The sequence below is a fragment of the Aquarana catesbeiana genome, linkage group LG03 (genome assembly GCF_042186555.1).
Source record: "Aquarana catesbeiana isolate 2022-GZ linkage group LG03, ASM4218655v1, whole genome shotgun sequence".
In the NCBI taxonomy this organism is placed as follows: Eukaryota; Metazoa; Chordata; class Amphibia; order Anura; family Ranidae; genus Aquarana; species Aquarana catesbeiana.
The window spans coordinates 276,013,265-276,030,304 of record NC_133326.1 but is presented as its reverse complement, the minus strand read 5'-3'; the positions used below and the strand labels follow the sequence as shown (position 1 = coordinate 276,030,304).

The 17,040-nt window shown below is 42.8% G+C and overlaps 1 protein-coding gene across 3 annotated transcripts in view; it reads right to left on the bottom strand.

Moving 5' to 3' along the window:
• TBK1 (TANK binding kinase 1) overlaps positions 1–17,040 on the bottom strand; it is a 121,224-nt gene that overhangs the window by 28,960 nt on the left and 75,224 nt on the right. For all 3 annotated transcript variants that reach the window (XM_073620111.1, XM_073620114.1, XM_073620112.1), the window contains exons 10-12: positions 14,676–14,734; positions 13,869–13,960; positions 13,468–13,569 (exon numbers count right to left, since the gene is read on the bottom strand). In XM_073620111.1, coding sequence (XP_073476212.1) covers positions 13,468–13,569; positions 13,869–13,960; positions 14,676–14,734 — 253 coding nt within the window. The remainder of the gene's footprint in view (positions 1–13,467; positions 13,570–13,868; positions 13,961–14,675; positions 14,735–17,040) is intronic.

The following is a 17,040-nucleotide window of genomic DNA, read 5'->3' as shown; positions in this document are numbered from 1 at the left end:
ATGGAACATTGAGATGTTTAGTTTACCTGAAAAGGGGGTAATTAACAGCTTTGTACTCAATTAGTAAAGGATGCAGATTTGTATGGAGAATTAGTGATTTTAACCTGAATATGGTCAAAATTATGTTGTGGAAAAAACAAATATAAGATTTTCCTTCGTTTTCAGAGGTTTAAAAGGTGATAAATCAATCTTTTCTTCCTCATCGGTTGTTATAAGATCTAAATTTTGGTTAATGATAACTGGATCTAATATCATGACTTAGATGGATTTTCTATATTTTAATGTACCACAACACCTACAGGTGGAATTCACTAAATTTAATGATGACAGTTTAGATCACATTGGTAAGCAAAAATTGCTTGAAATTCTTAAAGAGAAATTCTATTGGGACAAATTGGAAAAGACAGTAGACAGAGTAATTAAATATTGTCTAATCTGTGTACAAAGATATTTTAATTACTGACAGGATATGGATTAATCATGTTTTTCTAGTTTGGGGTATACTAGCAAATCTCAGTAGTGGCAGAGGATTCCATTTTATAGGTAAAATCATGCAGATAATGTGTAAAATCTTGGGATTAGGACAGAGATTTCATGTATCATATCATTCACAGTTTGCAGGTACAGTTTTTTCATTTACAAAGTATTCTTCATTTGAATTAATGACAGGAAGAATTATTTTGTCACTTGTGTTTCACAATGAACGTATTATACTGCAATGCTTGTGATTTGAGAAGGGATATTAGGATGTTATTTAAAGGTATTGAATGTCATTCAGAAAAGATATTTCTTTTTGGTATTTTGTGCTCCTTTTGCACAACAGTGTTGGTTATAGATGATACAGGACAATTTGAACAGAATGTGTTACATGCAGTTACTTGTATGAAAAATGGTCCTTCCACACATTTTTAAGTTTGAGTTAAAATATCATAATTTCTTTATTTTACAATATTCCTTGTTTAGGAAATTATTAAAAGACAATTTGTATATATACTGATATGTAGTATTTGTTTTAGAAGTTTAAAGAAATTTGTATTGTATAAGTTAAATGGTTACTCACAGAGCTCATAGCCCCACCCTTAGGAATTTGAGAGTGATGTGACACCCTCCTTTTTAAAAAGGAGGGGGGGACTACTCATTGAGAGTCTGCATCTGTGGGACTACAAGACAAAAAAGAACCTTTCTGAATAAGAAAAGGAGGGGGTTTGTTTTTCTAGGAGTAGAATGCCTGTAACAGAGTTTTTTGGCAGACATGTACTCCAGCTGATGTTGCAACAGACATTCACTCCAGTATACACAAGACACATACACAGCATGATAATTGTTGTTATATCCACACACACATATCTGATTCTTGTAACATTTTTGTTATTTTATTATTGAAACCAAAATGATCTTTTATTCAAGATAAACGGTTTATCAAGATTGATAATTAAGAATGGAAAGATTTATTTAAATCAAAAATTAGATGTTGTTAGCATAAGTTTATACAGAAAGAAATATGGTGATCAAAGAGTTGCCATGTGTAAGGTCACACCCAGAGATGGTGAGATACACGTCACAGGCAGAACTAAAGTTTAAGGAGAAGTGGACCATGGCAAAATAATTGGGAAGGTCCATTTGAAATCTTGGATGTTCAAGGGACAATGGTACTAGTTCAAGGATTTCTCAATTTAGTGAAAAAGCATGGATAAATAAAAATGTGGGTATAACAAATGTAATATTCTAAGATAAATGATGCTGCTTTTATTTTTCCTAGGAATGAATTATATTTCATTAACCTGGAGGAATCATGGATTCCAAAAAAGAAGAAAGATGACAGTTCAACAAAAGAAAGTGTTAAAGAGAGAAGATTTATCATCATCACAGGTTTCATCTTTTCCCTAGTGACAATTTTTATCTGTGGTAAAATATATCACAAACTGTTCCAGCTATGCAGAGGTTAACAGGATTGAAGAATTACACAACAAAGTCATTACATTATTCAGAGACAAAAGAGATCTAGATACTGATATCAATATAGATGACAAAAGTGATAAAGACATTGATATTAATACAGAGGACAAGAGTGATAAAGATATTGATCTTAAATACAAATGACAGAATATAATTCTAGATATGTTGATATTAATACAGCTGAAGAATTTTTTGGATATGTATGTGTAGGACAAGGATATGATTGCTGTATGGAATTATATTTCATTCGTAGTAATAATGTTGAGGTAAACATTAAAATAGAATCCAAAACAAATTTTGTTAAAATGCTGGGATCTTATAGGTTAAACAACAGAACCGAAACTTTTGAATGTAATATATTGGGAAGGAGTTTTTGGTCAGTATTTGTAAAAGGTAACAATCTTTGAACATTTTTGAAGATAATGATAGTTTGCATTTGATATGTAAAACAAAAATATATGTACCTCAAGATTCATTGGTAACTTGGAAAAGGAATGATGAATTTTTGGGAAGTTTTCGTCACAGTTCTACTATGATAATTCATAAAGGAATTTATGGTAGTGTGAATTGGATCAATAATACATTTGTTTATCAACAAATGAGAGTATCTTTGAATGATACTGGTATATATGAATGTTGCATATCAATAGTAAATTATCCAATGAAATGTGCTAAGGCAAGTGTTGTTGTAAGGTCTCCTAGGAAAACTCCATGTGTTGATAAGAAAAGTGTCTCAGCAAATCCATTTCAGATTAACCATTTCCAATCCAGAACTCTTTTGAGAGAGGGAAAGTTTATCATTATATTGTGGAACTTTAATGTTTCAGAATGGAAAATTTCTGAAAGGTTTCCACAATGTCAAGGACATTTGGTTAATATGGAATTGGGTATTGAAAGACGGTTTGGAATTAATAATAGAAATCATAACAGAAATAAGCGTGGTATTGTTGAAGGTATTTTAGGAGGGATTGGCACAATTGGGAGTATAACAAATAGTATGGACATTAATACTTTAAAGTCTGATCTTGAGACAGCTGGTTTAGTGGGTAGTAACGGGATTAAAATACAGAGGAATTTAAATGAAATTTTAGAAAATATGGTTATTAAAACAGCTAATATAATGGGTCCATCTATTTTACATCTTCAAAATATTACTCTTGATTTAATGTTAAGTGAACAACATTCTCATATTGCCAGAGCATGTTTAGAGATCCAGACTGAATATTCCACTAATTTTAAAATAATTGCACAAGCATTTCAGAGTGGAATAACCCCTCTTGGCATTTTACAGAATTTACCCAGAGAATATGTATATGCTATAAATCATACAGATTTATGGGTAAATAAATGGATAGGATGTAAACAGGATGTTTGTTATAGTTCTTCTATGATTCCAATAGCAGGACAAGAACAAATTTTGGTTCCAATCACTGTCTTGGGATTACCCGTCAGCAATACACAATTATTGTATTATAAATTACAGTATACAGATTTTGCATTTAACAATGAAAATTCTGAATTAGAACAATTAGATTTGTCATCATGTTTACAATTTCAGTCTAAAGTTATTTGTTTACCTAATCAAGAGAAAAGTATTTTTCATTCTTGTTATCATAATCATACATTATGTTCAGCAAGAATAGAAAAAGTTGAAACAATTTCTGAATTAATTACTCGTGTAGATAAAAAGAAGGTTTGTTTTCAGATCATGTCAGATACAGAAAGGGTTAAAACTTTTTTCTCTTCTTGTACAAATACAGAAAACCTAAATCAAGGCTTGTATTGTACAGGAGACATTGTAGCAATAAGTATTAATGGGTTTAGAACAAATTTAACAAATATGCTTATGAAAAATATAAGTGCTCTTCCCACACAATATAATATATCTCAGATAGATGAATTTCCTTGGGAAGAATGGGCAAATGTAATTCATAAGGATAAAGGTTTATTGATAGCTTTGGCTAAGGAACTGCAGAATGCAGAAATATTGTTTAAACATGAACAAGGTAATTTGCAAGAGATATCTCATCAATGGTCAGAATTTTCAGGAAGTAATTGGTGGAAAAAATTCAGTAATAGTGTATCAATTTGGGGAAAAACTTCAATAACCTCAGCAGCAGGAAATATTTTATCACATCCTATAGTTATTCTTTTTATTATTATTATGTTATTCATTATATTCCAGTTATGTTTGATGTTTAGAATGAAAAAATTATATTATCGAATTAGAAATGAAATCAAGAAAGGAGATCATTTATTGCAAAATAAGCTTAAGAGAAAGATGGGTTTTGGTATTGCAAAGTCGGTTGGTGATGGAAATACATTTGGAGTTATTGGATCAAAGTCAGTATGAATGGGACACGTATGCTATGTATGGATTTAAACCTTGAAAAATATGATTGTTATTCATATTTCAGAGGGGAATGTTATATTCTTAATATCTAAATTTTAATTGGCTTTATTAAAAAGAATATGCATTTTCCATATTTGTGTGAATGATAGGACTTTGAGCTAGTGATATCCAGATGACGACTCATTGACTGAAAATGCAGGTCAAGACCCTGTCAGAATTTGATGGATTTTGTAAATACCGTATTTATCGGCGTATAACACGCACCCCAATTTAGGAGGGAATTTTAAGGAGAAAAAAACTTTTAGGAGGGAAGTTGAAGGGAAAAAAACTTACATTTAAATGCCCATCATTGCAGCCTTCTCAGTGCAGCCTTGCCCCAGTGCAGCCTTGCCCCAGTGCAGCCTTGCCCCAGTGCAGCCTTGCCCCAGTGCAGCCTTGCCCCAGTGCAGCCTTGCCCCAGTGCAGCCTTGCCCCAGTGCAGCCTTGCCCCAGTGCAGCCTTCGATCCCCTGTCCCTGCTTGCTGGGCTTCAAAATCGCCGACCGCGATTTGAAAATGGCGCCGCCGGCGCCGAAATACACAGAGCCGGTCCTCGGCTCTTTCCGGCGGGTCTCGTTCACTTTCGGCTCCACTCGTAGTCCCGAGCGGAGCTATCCGAGTAGGTTCGGATAGCTCCGCTCGGGACTACGAGTGAAACCGAAAGTAAACGAGAGCCGCCGGAAAGAGCCGAGGACCGCCTCTGTGTATTTCGGCGCCGGCGGCGCCATTTTCAAATCGCGGTCGGCGATTTTGATATTTTGACAGCTCGGGATCGCAGCTGCGACTTTCCCCTGATTTTAAGGGGAAAAATTAGAGTTACGTACCGGTAACGTCTTTTCCAGTAGTCTTTCAGGACAGCCACCATGAGAGATAGTCTCCTCCTCTTCCTCTTAGGAAACACTGCGCCAGCCCATAAATTCTCACTTCCCCCTGCCAGACCTCAGTATATTCCGAGATTACCTCCGGTCAGCTGGGGAGACACAAGAACACATTAATAACATACTATTCCATATCATTATCATGCTGCGTTCTGGTCTTTTGTAAGACCCCCCCAAAAATTTCGGGTGGGTAACTAGGGCTGTCCTGAAAGACTACTGGAAAAGACGTTACCGGTACGTAACTCTAATTTTCCCCTTTCGCCTTTCAGGACAGCCACCATGAGAGGATAAACGAGCACTTACCAGTTTAGGGTGGGACTACCGCTTGCAATACCTTTCGCCCAAAGGCTTGCTCACTAGCCGACACCAGGTCCACTCTGTAGTGCTTTACAAAAGTGGAGTAGCTGGACCATGTTGCAGCCCTGCATATTTGCTCTGGCGTTGCTCCAGCCCTTTCTGCCTGCGAAGCTGCCATAGCTCTAGTAGAGTGTGCTCTTATACCCATTGGGATTTCTTTCCCTGCCAATGTATAGGCCTGGCCAATGGCTACTCTGAGCCATCTGGCAATAGTGCGTCGAGATGCTTTGCATCCTTTTCTGGCCCCAGAAAACAAAACAAATAAAGAGTCTGACTTTCTAAACATCTTGGTCAGCTCTAGGTATCTAAGGATACATCTCCTTACATCCAAAGAATGAAATTTTAATTCCCTTTCCCCCGAGGGGTTGGGACAAAATGAGGGTAAAACTACCTCCTGACTTCTGTGGAAACCAGAAGCAACCTTAGGTAAAAATGCTGGATCGGTCTTAAAGATGATCCGATCTGGAAAAATAACGCAAAAAGGAGGTCTAACAGATAAGGGCCTCAATCTCGCTGACTCTCCTGGCAGTTGTTACTGCTACCAAAAAAACTGTTTTTAACGTAAGATCCTTTAGTAGACATTCCTCTAAAGGTTCAAAGGGGATTCCCGTCAGGCCCTGCAAAACTAACGATAGGTCCCACTTGGGAAAGGGAGGACCTTGAACCGGTCTTTGTCTAGACAGAGCTTTAAAGAATCTGACCACCCAGGGGTTGGTGGCCAGATGTTTCTCTAAATAAGCACTAAGTGCTGACACCTGACCTTTAAGGGTACTTATGGATAAACCCCTGTCTGCCCCGCACTGAAGGAATTCCAACACAGCTGTGGGACTATGTACCGCAAGGGAGCCTTCTGCACACCATTTATTGAAACGTACCCAGATTTTTTTATATATCTGGCGTGTTTCCTTCTTCCTGCTATTGAGGAGGGTGGAGATTAATTTCTCAGAAAAACCCCTAGCTCTCAGCATACCCTCCTCAGTAGCCAGGCCGCTAGCTGCCATTGGTGAACCTGTGGACAGAGGACTGGGCCCTGTGAGAGGAGATCCTCTCGAGGTGGCAGGAATAAGGGAGGTTCGACCGCTAGCTGCTTGAGTACTGAGAACCAAGCCCTCTTTGGCCAATGTGGAGCTACCAGAATCAGGGACGTGTTTTCCAGCTGAAACTTCCTGAGAACTGCTGGTAATAACGCTGGGGGCGGGAAGGCATAGCAGATTCTGAAATGCCAGTCCTGGATCAATGCGTCGACCCCTCGCGCTCCCTCCCCTCTGTTTAGGGAGAAAAAACAAGGGGTTTTCGCGTTGCTTCTTGACGCGAACAGATCTACCTCTGGAGGACCCCACTTCTCTGAGATGAGATTGAAAACCTCCTGGTTGAGGATCCAGTCGCCCTCTCTCAGCTTGGTTCGGCTGAGAAAGTCTGCTATCACATTCTTTTCTCCTCTCAGGTAGACTGCTGAGAGTGAGAGAGTGTGAGTCTCGGCCCAGCTCAGAATGTCTGATGCCAATGCCAGCAGTACTCCGCTCTTTGTGCCTCCCTGCTTGTTCACATAAGCTACGGCGGACGAGTTGTCCGACTGCACCTGTACATGGTGGCCCTGTAGCTGCTTTTTGAAGAACCTGAGTGCTAGCCCGATTGCCTTCAGTTCCTTCCAATTGGACGACCTTCTGAGTTCGTTTCCCTCCCAGGTGTCCTGTGCTACAAGGGAACCCAGATGCGCCCCCCAACCTCTGCCGCTTGCGTCTGTGGTTACCACCTGAGAGACTGGGATGAACCACAGACGACCCTGCGACAAGTTTGAGACCCTCCTCCACCACCAGAGGGATCTCTTTACTTGGGATGGGACCTGAACCAAGGCATCCAGACTTCTCTGGCTGTGATCCCACACCCTTAGGACAAAGGACTGTAAGGGACGAAAGTGCAGACCTGCCCACTGCACTGCTGGGAGGGTCGCGGTCAAAAGACCCAGGGCCGACATCAGAACTCTTATAGAGACCCGACTGCTGCACTGGAGACCAGCCACTGCCCTGTCCAGCTTTAGTATTTTTTCTTTTGGAAGAAACACTCTCAGTAGTGTTGAGTCCAACTGGTAGCCCAAGTAGGTAATGCGCTGGGAGGGAATCAAACTGGATTTCTCCAAGTTCATTAGCCACCCTAGACCTGTAAGAACTCTTCTTGTAAGTTCTAGATCCCTGACTAACTGCAGTGGACACGCTGCAAACAGGAGCAGGTCGTCCAGGTATGCTATCACTGATATTCCCTGGAGCCGAAGAAAGGCCATCACCTCCGCCAAGACCTTGGTGAAGATGCGGGGCGAGGAGGATAGCCCGAAAGGCAGCGCCTGAAACTGTAGATGTACCGATGTTCCACCTAGATCTACCGCTAGCCGGAGAAACCTCTGTGAGGCTTCTGCTATGGGAACGTGTAGATACGCGTCCTTTAGGTCCAGGGATACCATAAAGCAGTTGCGGGGCAACAGTGTTCTCACCGTGAAAATTGTTTCCATACGGAATCTCTTGTATGTCACTGACTTGTTCAGGGGCTTTAGATTCAGAATCAGTCTGAATTTCCCTGTGGGTTTCTTCACTACGAAGATGTGTGAATAAAACCCCTCTCCCTCCTCGGCTTTTGGAACCTTTAGAACCACATTCTGATCTACCAGATCTCTTAATGCTTCCAACAGAGCCTCGGCTTTTGCCGTACACCTGGGTAGGTGCGTGACCAAAAATCTCCGAGGAGGAAGATTCGTGAAATCGATATGGTACCCCCTTCTTATAATCCCTAGGATAAAGCGATTGGGGGATATTGCCTCCCACTGTGGGAGGAAGGCCCCCAATCTTCCCCCCACCATGGTTGGGGAGTCATTGACTCTTACGGGGCTGTTCAGGAGGGCGAAAAATCGCCCCTCCTCTGCCCTTGCCTTTCTGACCCCAGAACTTCCTTTGCCCTTCCGGCTTTGGAGTCTCTTTACGCTTTTGCGGACGAAACCCCTTCTTTGAAGGTGCAGGGGTTTTCCGCTTAACCGGGAAGGATTTCTTCCTGTCTGCTGTGCGGTCTAAGACAGTCTCTAAGCCTGGGCCGAAGAGAAGGTCTCCCGTTAACGGTATGCCGCACAATTTGACTTTAGAGGCGCTATCGCCCGGCCAGGTTTTTAGCCAGAGGGCTCTCCTGGCCGAATTGGCCAGAGCCGCTGATCTGGCCGTCATACGTACTGACTCTGCCGAGGCATCAGCTATGTAGGCGATACCCCGCAGAATCGTAGGGAAAGAAGACAGAATGGTTTCCTTTGCCGTTCCAGCCTCAATATGCTCTTGAATCTTAGAGAGCCAGTGCTCCAGATTGCGAGCCACTACTGTGACAGCCAACTCAGGTTTCAAGTTACCAATAGTTGAATCCCACGTCTTTTTAAGGAGAGAGTCTATTCTCTTATCCATGACATCCACCAGGGCCCCCATGTCCTCAAAAGCCAGGTCAGTGTGTCTGGACACCTGGGAGAAAGCAGCATCTAACTTGGGATTTTTATTCCAGATAGATGTAGGATCATCCGAAAACGGAAATCTCCTCTTTAAGGATCTAGAAAAAAAGGATTTCCTTTCGGGATCCTGCCACTCCTTTTTGATAGTTTCAACCAGTACTTCATGAACTGGAAAAACCTCTTTTGTTCCCCCAAGCCTCTGTACATCTGGTCATGAAGGGTCAGGGGTTTCCTGTCCTCCTGAATACCGAGGGTTGTATAAATAGCCCCTAAGAGGTCCTCTACCTCCTCTAGGGATAATTTATATCTGGAGGATCTCCTGGACTCCCCGTCCTGGTCCTCCCCCTCTGAACCATCCTGGGAATCGGAGGAGGAACTATCTGGCTGTCTTAGTTCCACTCCGGAAGGCCCTGGAGCTTCCTCTGCCCTAACTGAAGTTGCAGGTTGGGCAGGAGCAGAGACCTGCGCCAGAGGCGGGGTTGTATCCTGGGGAGCTGGACTAATGGGAGGTTGAAACCTTTCAAATAAGGCTTTAAATGAAGAAAAGGTGGACGAGAGCTCTTTAACTGAGGCTGCAAGTCCTGACTCCTGTTCAGAGTCCCTCTCCTTAACAAGGGAGTCTATGCACTCCCTACACAAGACCTTTGTCCATGCCTCCCCTAATGTGTCCCTGCAAGAGGCACACCTCCTCTTAGAGCTATGGGTAGACTTAGATTTTTCTGTAGCTTTCTGAAATACAAGAAAGGAAAAACAAACATTTTTGTCACTTTTTTTTTTTTTTTTTTTTAAAAAACAAGGATACAACCCTGGGAGTGCACTAGACCCTCCTTCATCTATGGGGATCTGAGCCTCCCTCCCCTGACCACCCAGGGTATCTGCCCCCCCATGACAGGAACCATACATGGAGGGACAATCCTAGGTAAAGAGTACTTTTCCCCAAGGCACTCTTACCTTAGGAAGGCTGGAGGTAGTGTCCGTTGGTTGAGCATCCGCTTCCGACATGACTTGCAGGTGGTTGCTACTACCGAGTCCAACGCTGCCTGTGCGCGTCCCAGACTCGTCTCCAGCCTGTGCCTGGCTTCCCTATCAGCCCTGCGACCCGGAACCGGAAGCCGCGGGTCAAAGGCAAGCCCCCGCCCTTCCGCCGGAAATGACGTCGCCCGTCGTCCGGCCCGCCTAGTTCCAAAAAGAGAGCGGCCTGTAAAGTATACAGGAAGGGCGGACGCCAGCCTGCTGCAGCCCTGTGACTGCGATAGGGAACCCCCACAGCCTGAAGCTGCGCTCAGCTAGGAAGTGGTGGCCACTGAATCGAGGGGTAAGTCCCCCCCATGCCCATAGGAAGCCCCTGCTCCCATTTACAGGCTCAAAAAAACAAATAACAGCCACAGTCCCCTGACTGAAAAGCCTGGTTCCTTGCACAGTGTCTCCCCACCGGAGGAAACACTAATACTGAGGTCTGGCAGGGGGAAGTGAGAATTTATGGGCTGGCGCAGTGTTTCCTAAGAGGAAGAGGAGGAGACTATCTCTCATGGTGGCTGTCCTGAAAGACGAAAGGGGAAAAAGTGCGTGTTATACACCGATAAATACGGTAATATATGTATGGGTTGAAAATCTTCCTATGTAACCGATACTCTGTTTGATATATGCGTTTATGTTTTAAATGGTCTGAACGTCTATTTCACATATATCCTGTTTCATGTTTAAAAGGTTTGGTAAAGTGAAACAGATGTTAAAGAGGCTTGTATATCTACTCTAACCCCCACTCTTAGGAAGGAGGAGAAAGGGGAGTGTATGGGAGGGATTTGTGTTTGGGCGCGAATTTGAAAGACTGAGTTCATATAGACACAAGGAATCCAGTCTTCTGGCTCACTCTTTACACACATCTTCTGTTCCAAGCTACATATACCTATTCAAGACACAGCTCTCCTATGCACACAGAATTCCTTCCAGGACACAAGAAGTTAATCGGCCATTTTTGAAAGGCTAAGACAAAAGGGAAGCACATGGTCTAATGACTTTAAGAACTCTTTTCAGATCTTTGAAACACATGAACTATATTTGAACATTTTTTGCATATATGAAACAACACTAATTCTGAATATGAATGTACTATTTTTGTAAGTATTTTCCAAGTTTATGTGTGTACAATAAAACACACAGTTTGATTTAAGCTGACTCAAGCAGAAATAATTCCAAAATTCGTCTCACGAGAAATAATCATTATTGAAGGCTTTTTATACAATATTAAGCCATTTATTTCAGTCACTGATCCTGCCAAAGAAAATGCACAAACGCAGAGGTACTGCCAGAAGAAATTGCATCCACTGCTTGAGCAAATAGTCCATCAACTGCCGCTGCTATTAATGCTCAGCCTGATGCTCAGTAAATGTGCCTAGGAAATGCCTGTGTCACCACTTACATGCCCCCCTCTGCTCTTGTGTCCCCCGTCAGCCTGCAGACCGCAAATGGCACTTTTTATCATGCAGTCCCATGCTGGAAGTTGCTGCACGCCAACACCACGCCAAGCCATGCCCCCTGCTTTAAAAAAAAAAAAAAAAAAAAAAAGAGCGTTTTCCTGCACAAGAGTGGGCTTCCGATCCGACGGGATCGGGGGGTGTGGTGGGGGGTTGGTGGTGTGGAGAGGAGATGGAGAACCGCCGCATTGCACCCACTGCTGAGGCGGTGATAGAGCGGAGAGGCATCTGCCAATATCTCTGGGCTTCCCCTACCTATCCGGGAGAGGGTAAGAGCTTCTGCCCAGGTGGGGGTGTTTCTAGAAGAAAATCCCCCCTCCATCAACTTACCGAGGCTTGGGACTGCTAAGCCCGGAGGAAGCCTGCAGCTTCTGTGGACACAGAGCGAGGAATGATAAGCATCACAAAGTACGTGCTCCAAAACCTTCAAGGACTGGGGCCCCTTTTTATTGGGGGATCCACACCCTTGGACCCGTAAAGCACCCCGCCAGGAAGCTTTATGGCTGAAAAAACCAAAGCGCTGGATCCGGGGGCCCAGCTCTCAAAGAGAAGCGTTACAGGCTAAACCTTGTTTCTTCCGCCACGAGGCCCGGGTACCATTCAATTCGGCCTGAAAAGACACTTTGAATGGATCCGGCTGCATAGCTTGCCCCAGCAAAGGATTAATCCAGTGGAGCTCAGCATAGCTTTACTGACCAACACCTAAGACACTGGCAAAAAAAAAAAAATGGAGGTACTCCCAGTAATGGGAGGGGTTATATAGGGAGTGATCTTCACAGGATGTGCCAGTGTCCATCACCTAAAGGTGGCCTATATAACCCACATAGTAACTACTATGGCTCTGTGTACCGTGATGTACGATAAAGAAACTAGGAGATCTTAAGCTCTTAAACATTTAAACATTTAAACATTTGATCCATATGCATCTATCCAGGTAGACCCCACACTTTATCAAATTTGTGGGGACAGTTCCTGCTTTCATAAGTAAGAGTACTGAGTTAATAGTCTTCTTCCAGGCATCTAGCATTAAGAAAGTAGGTGAATCCACCTCAACTGGATCTCTGCGTAGAAAAGGGCAAATATAAGCAAGAGTTTAGTATATCTCTCTCTATGTCTTCCATGTGACCTAACAAATTAAAAAGTGGTGCGGGGTGTAACGGGATGCTACACAGTTGACTTATGCTGGCCATACACTATACGAAAAATCAATCGAAATTCAGTCATTTAGACAGCTCCTTCGTTTATTGGCCAGTTAATAGGCACAAAATTGATAATCGTTGGGACGTTTTTGAGCCGAAAAAAAACGAAGGACAAGATTGGAAATTTTCTGCCGAACGAATGATAAATTGAAAGGTTAATGTGTTTCCCGTTTCCCGAACTGTTTGCACTAGGTATATGTAAAATAACAAACAAAAAATGGATTCCTTTATGTCCACTGAATGATTTATCGGTCATTAAATGATGGCACTATCGTTTGCTCTCGGCCGAATGTTCGTTTTTTGAAAATGGTTTTGGCCAATTTTTCGTATAGTTTATGGCCAGCATAAGGGTCTGGGTCACTGACTCCAAAAAGGCGTAAGTACAGGGCAGATCCACACCATATGTATAAAAGGTGCCAGTGGAAACAGCACACCTCGCACAGTTCGAGTCCGACTGTAGGTAAATACTGGCTAGTCGCTGTGGAGTGTAGTAGAGCCTATGTAAAAATTTAGGTTGGATAAAATGGTCTTTGGCCAAGATTATAGAGGTGACATAGGTGGTTATACAATCCTCCCAACTCTCCTCCGTTAGCTCAGGTACATCCGATCGTCAGCGCTGAAATATGCCGGTGGACCTAGTGTCATAGGCTAAGGAGGAGCGAAGCAAAAGGGAAGACAGGGGCTTCCCCAAACCATGTTTGCGATTTAAAACATTTTCAATGAACATTTCTAATACTTACATTTTCAGGTCCTTTTCTACAGTTCTGTTGCAGAAGTTAAATCTGATAGTACCCTCAGTATTCTTATGAACTGTCTCACTGTACTCATCCTTCATTACGTCACTAGAAATGATATACAATCTATATAAGTAGATAATATAGCTTGGGAGAGGGGATTGTATGAATAAGAAAAAAAAATGCAATGAATGGTAAAATAAAGGGCAAAAATCTTTTTGATCTTTTGTTGTCACAACTTTTTACCCTGGCACATAAAAAAAAATTAAAAAATACACTGGGTGCCCTTCAGGAGACCACATCATATATTTCTCTGTATGGCAAAGCAGTATACACAGACTTTGTTTCTATACAAACCACTGATCGCCATGGAGTTTAATATTCTTCAAATAGAAATGAATACTTACATAAGCCAAGAAATTCCTTTTCTCGTAAGCTCCTGTACAAGCAGCAAGTCTGAGGCAACTTTACAATAGTAGCAAACAATCCCGGTAACCGCCTGTTGGAAGAAAAAAAGTGATATTTTTTATGGTAGATTTATATCAATGGTGACCACAGTAGTCGTGTTGAGTTAGGTAGCCAATTCAAAATGAATGGACTGTAATGCACCTTAACGCCTGAAAATTTTGGTTCTGCTGCATTTTTTGCAACGTACAACAATGACCACAACAACAGCCTTCAAAATTAGTGTCAGTAGTATTCAAATCTCAAAATATTGATGCTCAGTATCAGTGCCATTTAACCCCATCCCCCAATGCATTGGTGGTCAGTACAGTGTTTTTTCAACAACTGCTAGAAACACAAATTTTTATCAAACTACTAACAAATTAACTGAAAATGATGGGGAAATAGTCGTTTTGCCTCCAATTTTTCAGAACATCCCCAACATCAAAATGACCACACATTTCAGATAGCAGCTAGGGGTTTCTGGACCCAATTACCTTTGCAAGATTGCACATTCTCCCCTTGCCCATACAAATGGACAAGAACATATGAGCAGATGTTACAGGCTGAAAATATTCACCAAGATGATTCAGCTAGGTTCAGGCCTCAGCCTTTAGACACCAGCTTCTGCCTATACTGCCCCCTTCTATCATAATGACAGTAGTGATACAAAACGTATCAAATATGTTTTGTTGTAACAAAAGATACAGAACATGCATAGTCCGATTAAAAAAACTGCACAATGATGTACAAAAAATTATATTACTAACCTTTGCCAAATTTGCATCATAATCCAGGTCATAAGGCGTTTGAAGTTTCGGCACATATACTAGCAGAATTAAACCACAGAATTAATTTTCACAATCATTGCAAATGACGCTGAAGCACACAAAACAATGCTTTACTGTATGCATTATTTAATAGGCTGTCCTCAAACTCCCAAATAAAAAGGCTAGAATCACAAAATCCACAGCAACCACCTTTGCTGCATCTCCTGTACACAGAAAAGGCTTTAAAAGTGGTTCTAAAGGTTGAAGTTTTTTTTTTACCCTAATGAATTTTATGCATGAAGGTAAAAAACTCGCCCCAGCCTTTCCTTATACTTACCTGAACCCAATCTTGATCCAGGGATGTGCATGAGAGCAGCAGCTCTCCAGGGTCTCACCCCCCCCCCCCCCACTGCCTCACACACAGCAGCGGGAGCCATTGGAGGCACTCGGGGGGAAGCCAGGATCGCTGGTGGGAGGCCCAAAAAGAAGAGGATCGGGGCTGTGTGACAGTACAGCCGAGATTAAAATAGGCACATTGGTAGCAGAAAGTAACCTATATGAGGATAGCACTGCATTGCACAGAGCAGGTAAGTATAACTAGTTTATTATTATTTTTATATCTTTCCTTTAGAAACACTTAAAGCTAAAAAATTGCCTGTATTAAAGCATTCTCGCAGGTATGGTTGCCACCTGTCCGGTTTTGACCCTGACAGTCCGGGTTTTGACACATGTGCCCGGGTTACAACCCGCCTGAAACCCGGACACACATACAATTCAACCGTCCTGTGACCAGTGGCCCTGGCAGCAACATCTAGAGGGGCGCATTCTAATTCCCGCGCCCGCCATCAATGTCACACACTGCCTTTGCACTCCGAGCCCAGCTCAGCGATGGGTAGAGGGCGCCCTGTGATTGGCTGAATGGGTAATGTGTGGTTGGCAGACATGAGGGTCTGCGATTGGCCTGGCGGAGCTGGTCACGTGTGGAGGCGGGGGTGGACTGTGGGTGATCGCGGCCACTTGCTCCCAGAGTCTCCCCTCGCTGCCTGGCGAACGCTGTGCATCTCCTGACTGAGGTCTCTCTCTACTCCCCCCCCCCCCCCCGTCAGCCTCTCTGCCTCTGTCAGCCAACCCCCCCACTCCGGCAGGGCACTCCCTTCTCTGACAGCCCCCCACCCTCTCTCCTGCCTCCCCTCTCTCTCAGCCCCCTTTCTCTCCCTCTCAACCCCCCCCAGGCTAAATGGGGTCTTTAGGGGCAGGGGACACTGATGGGTGGGGAGGGGGTGGGTTCCCTGATATAATAAAGGTCTCTAATGGGGCAAGTCTGTGGGGAGGGGGGGGGGTGCTGACCTCTACTTTAAATGCAGTACAGCCTCCCCCTATAACTATATTAATTCAAAAGTGAAAAAATAATTAAAAATGATGGTGGAAACTGCAAAAGGATAATCAAAGGATTGATACACCTTAATCTTATTTAAACATATACTGTGCAATCTCCATACACATATAATACTGTATGAATAGTGGTGTAAATCCATTCCAAAATGTGTTGTGCTAATATCCAACATATCTAACTCAAAAGGAGTTTATAAATTGGATATGAGTACATCTTGGAATGGATTGGAGGTTTACACCACTATTCATACAGTATTACATGTGTATGGAGATTGCACAGTATGTTTAAAAAAGATTGGAGTGTATTAATACTTGGATTACCCTTGGGGGTTTCCACCATCATTCACAATAATTTTTTCACATAGGAATTATAATTATAGGGTGAGGTTGTGATGCATTTTTTCAATCTTCTGTTTGGTCTCTAAGGGGAGCATTGATATAAGGGGACTCTGATCTAATGGGGGACCTTTATGGGAGGCCCCTGTATTATGGAGGGGGCAACACTGACCCCTATATCATGAAGGGGGGGGGTGGCACTGACCCCTGTGTTATGGGGGGGTAACACTGACCCCTGTATTATAAAAGGGGGGTGGGGGGGGGTGACACTGACACCTGTATAATGAAGGTGGGGGGGGGGGGGGGGTGAAACCTAGGGTTGCCACCTGTCCAGGATTCGGCTGAACAGCGCAGATTTTGAGTCATGCGTCTGGGTTTCAGTCTGCTTAAAACCCAGACACATTATTCAGACCAAACTTTGGCTCTTTAAGTAACCAATCTGTTGTCATCTGACACACCCACTGCTAAGCACGCCACATTATTGCTCTCCTTAGTGCACCCAAAGGTGTTCCAGGTCTTTACAATACTATAGTGTATACTACAAACAAAAAAAAAAAAAAAAAAAATTGCCACACACCACTAAAGTGTTCGGTTTGGCTTGAAGAAAAGGTGGCAACCCTACTCACAGGTGTTCTGA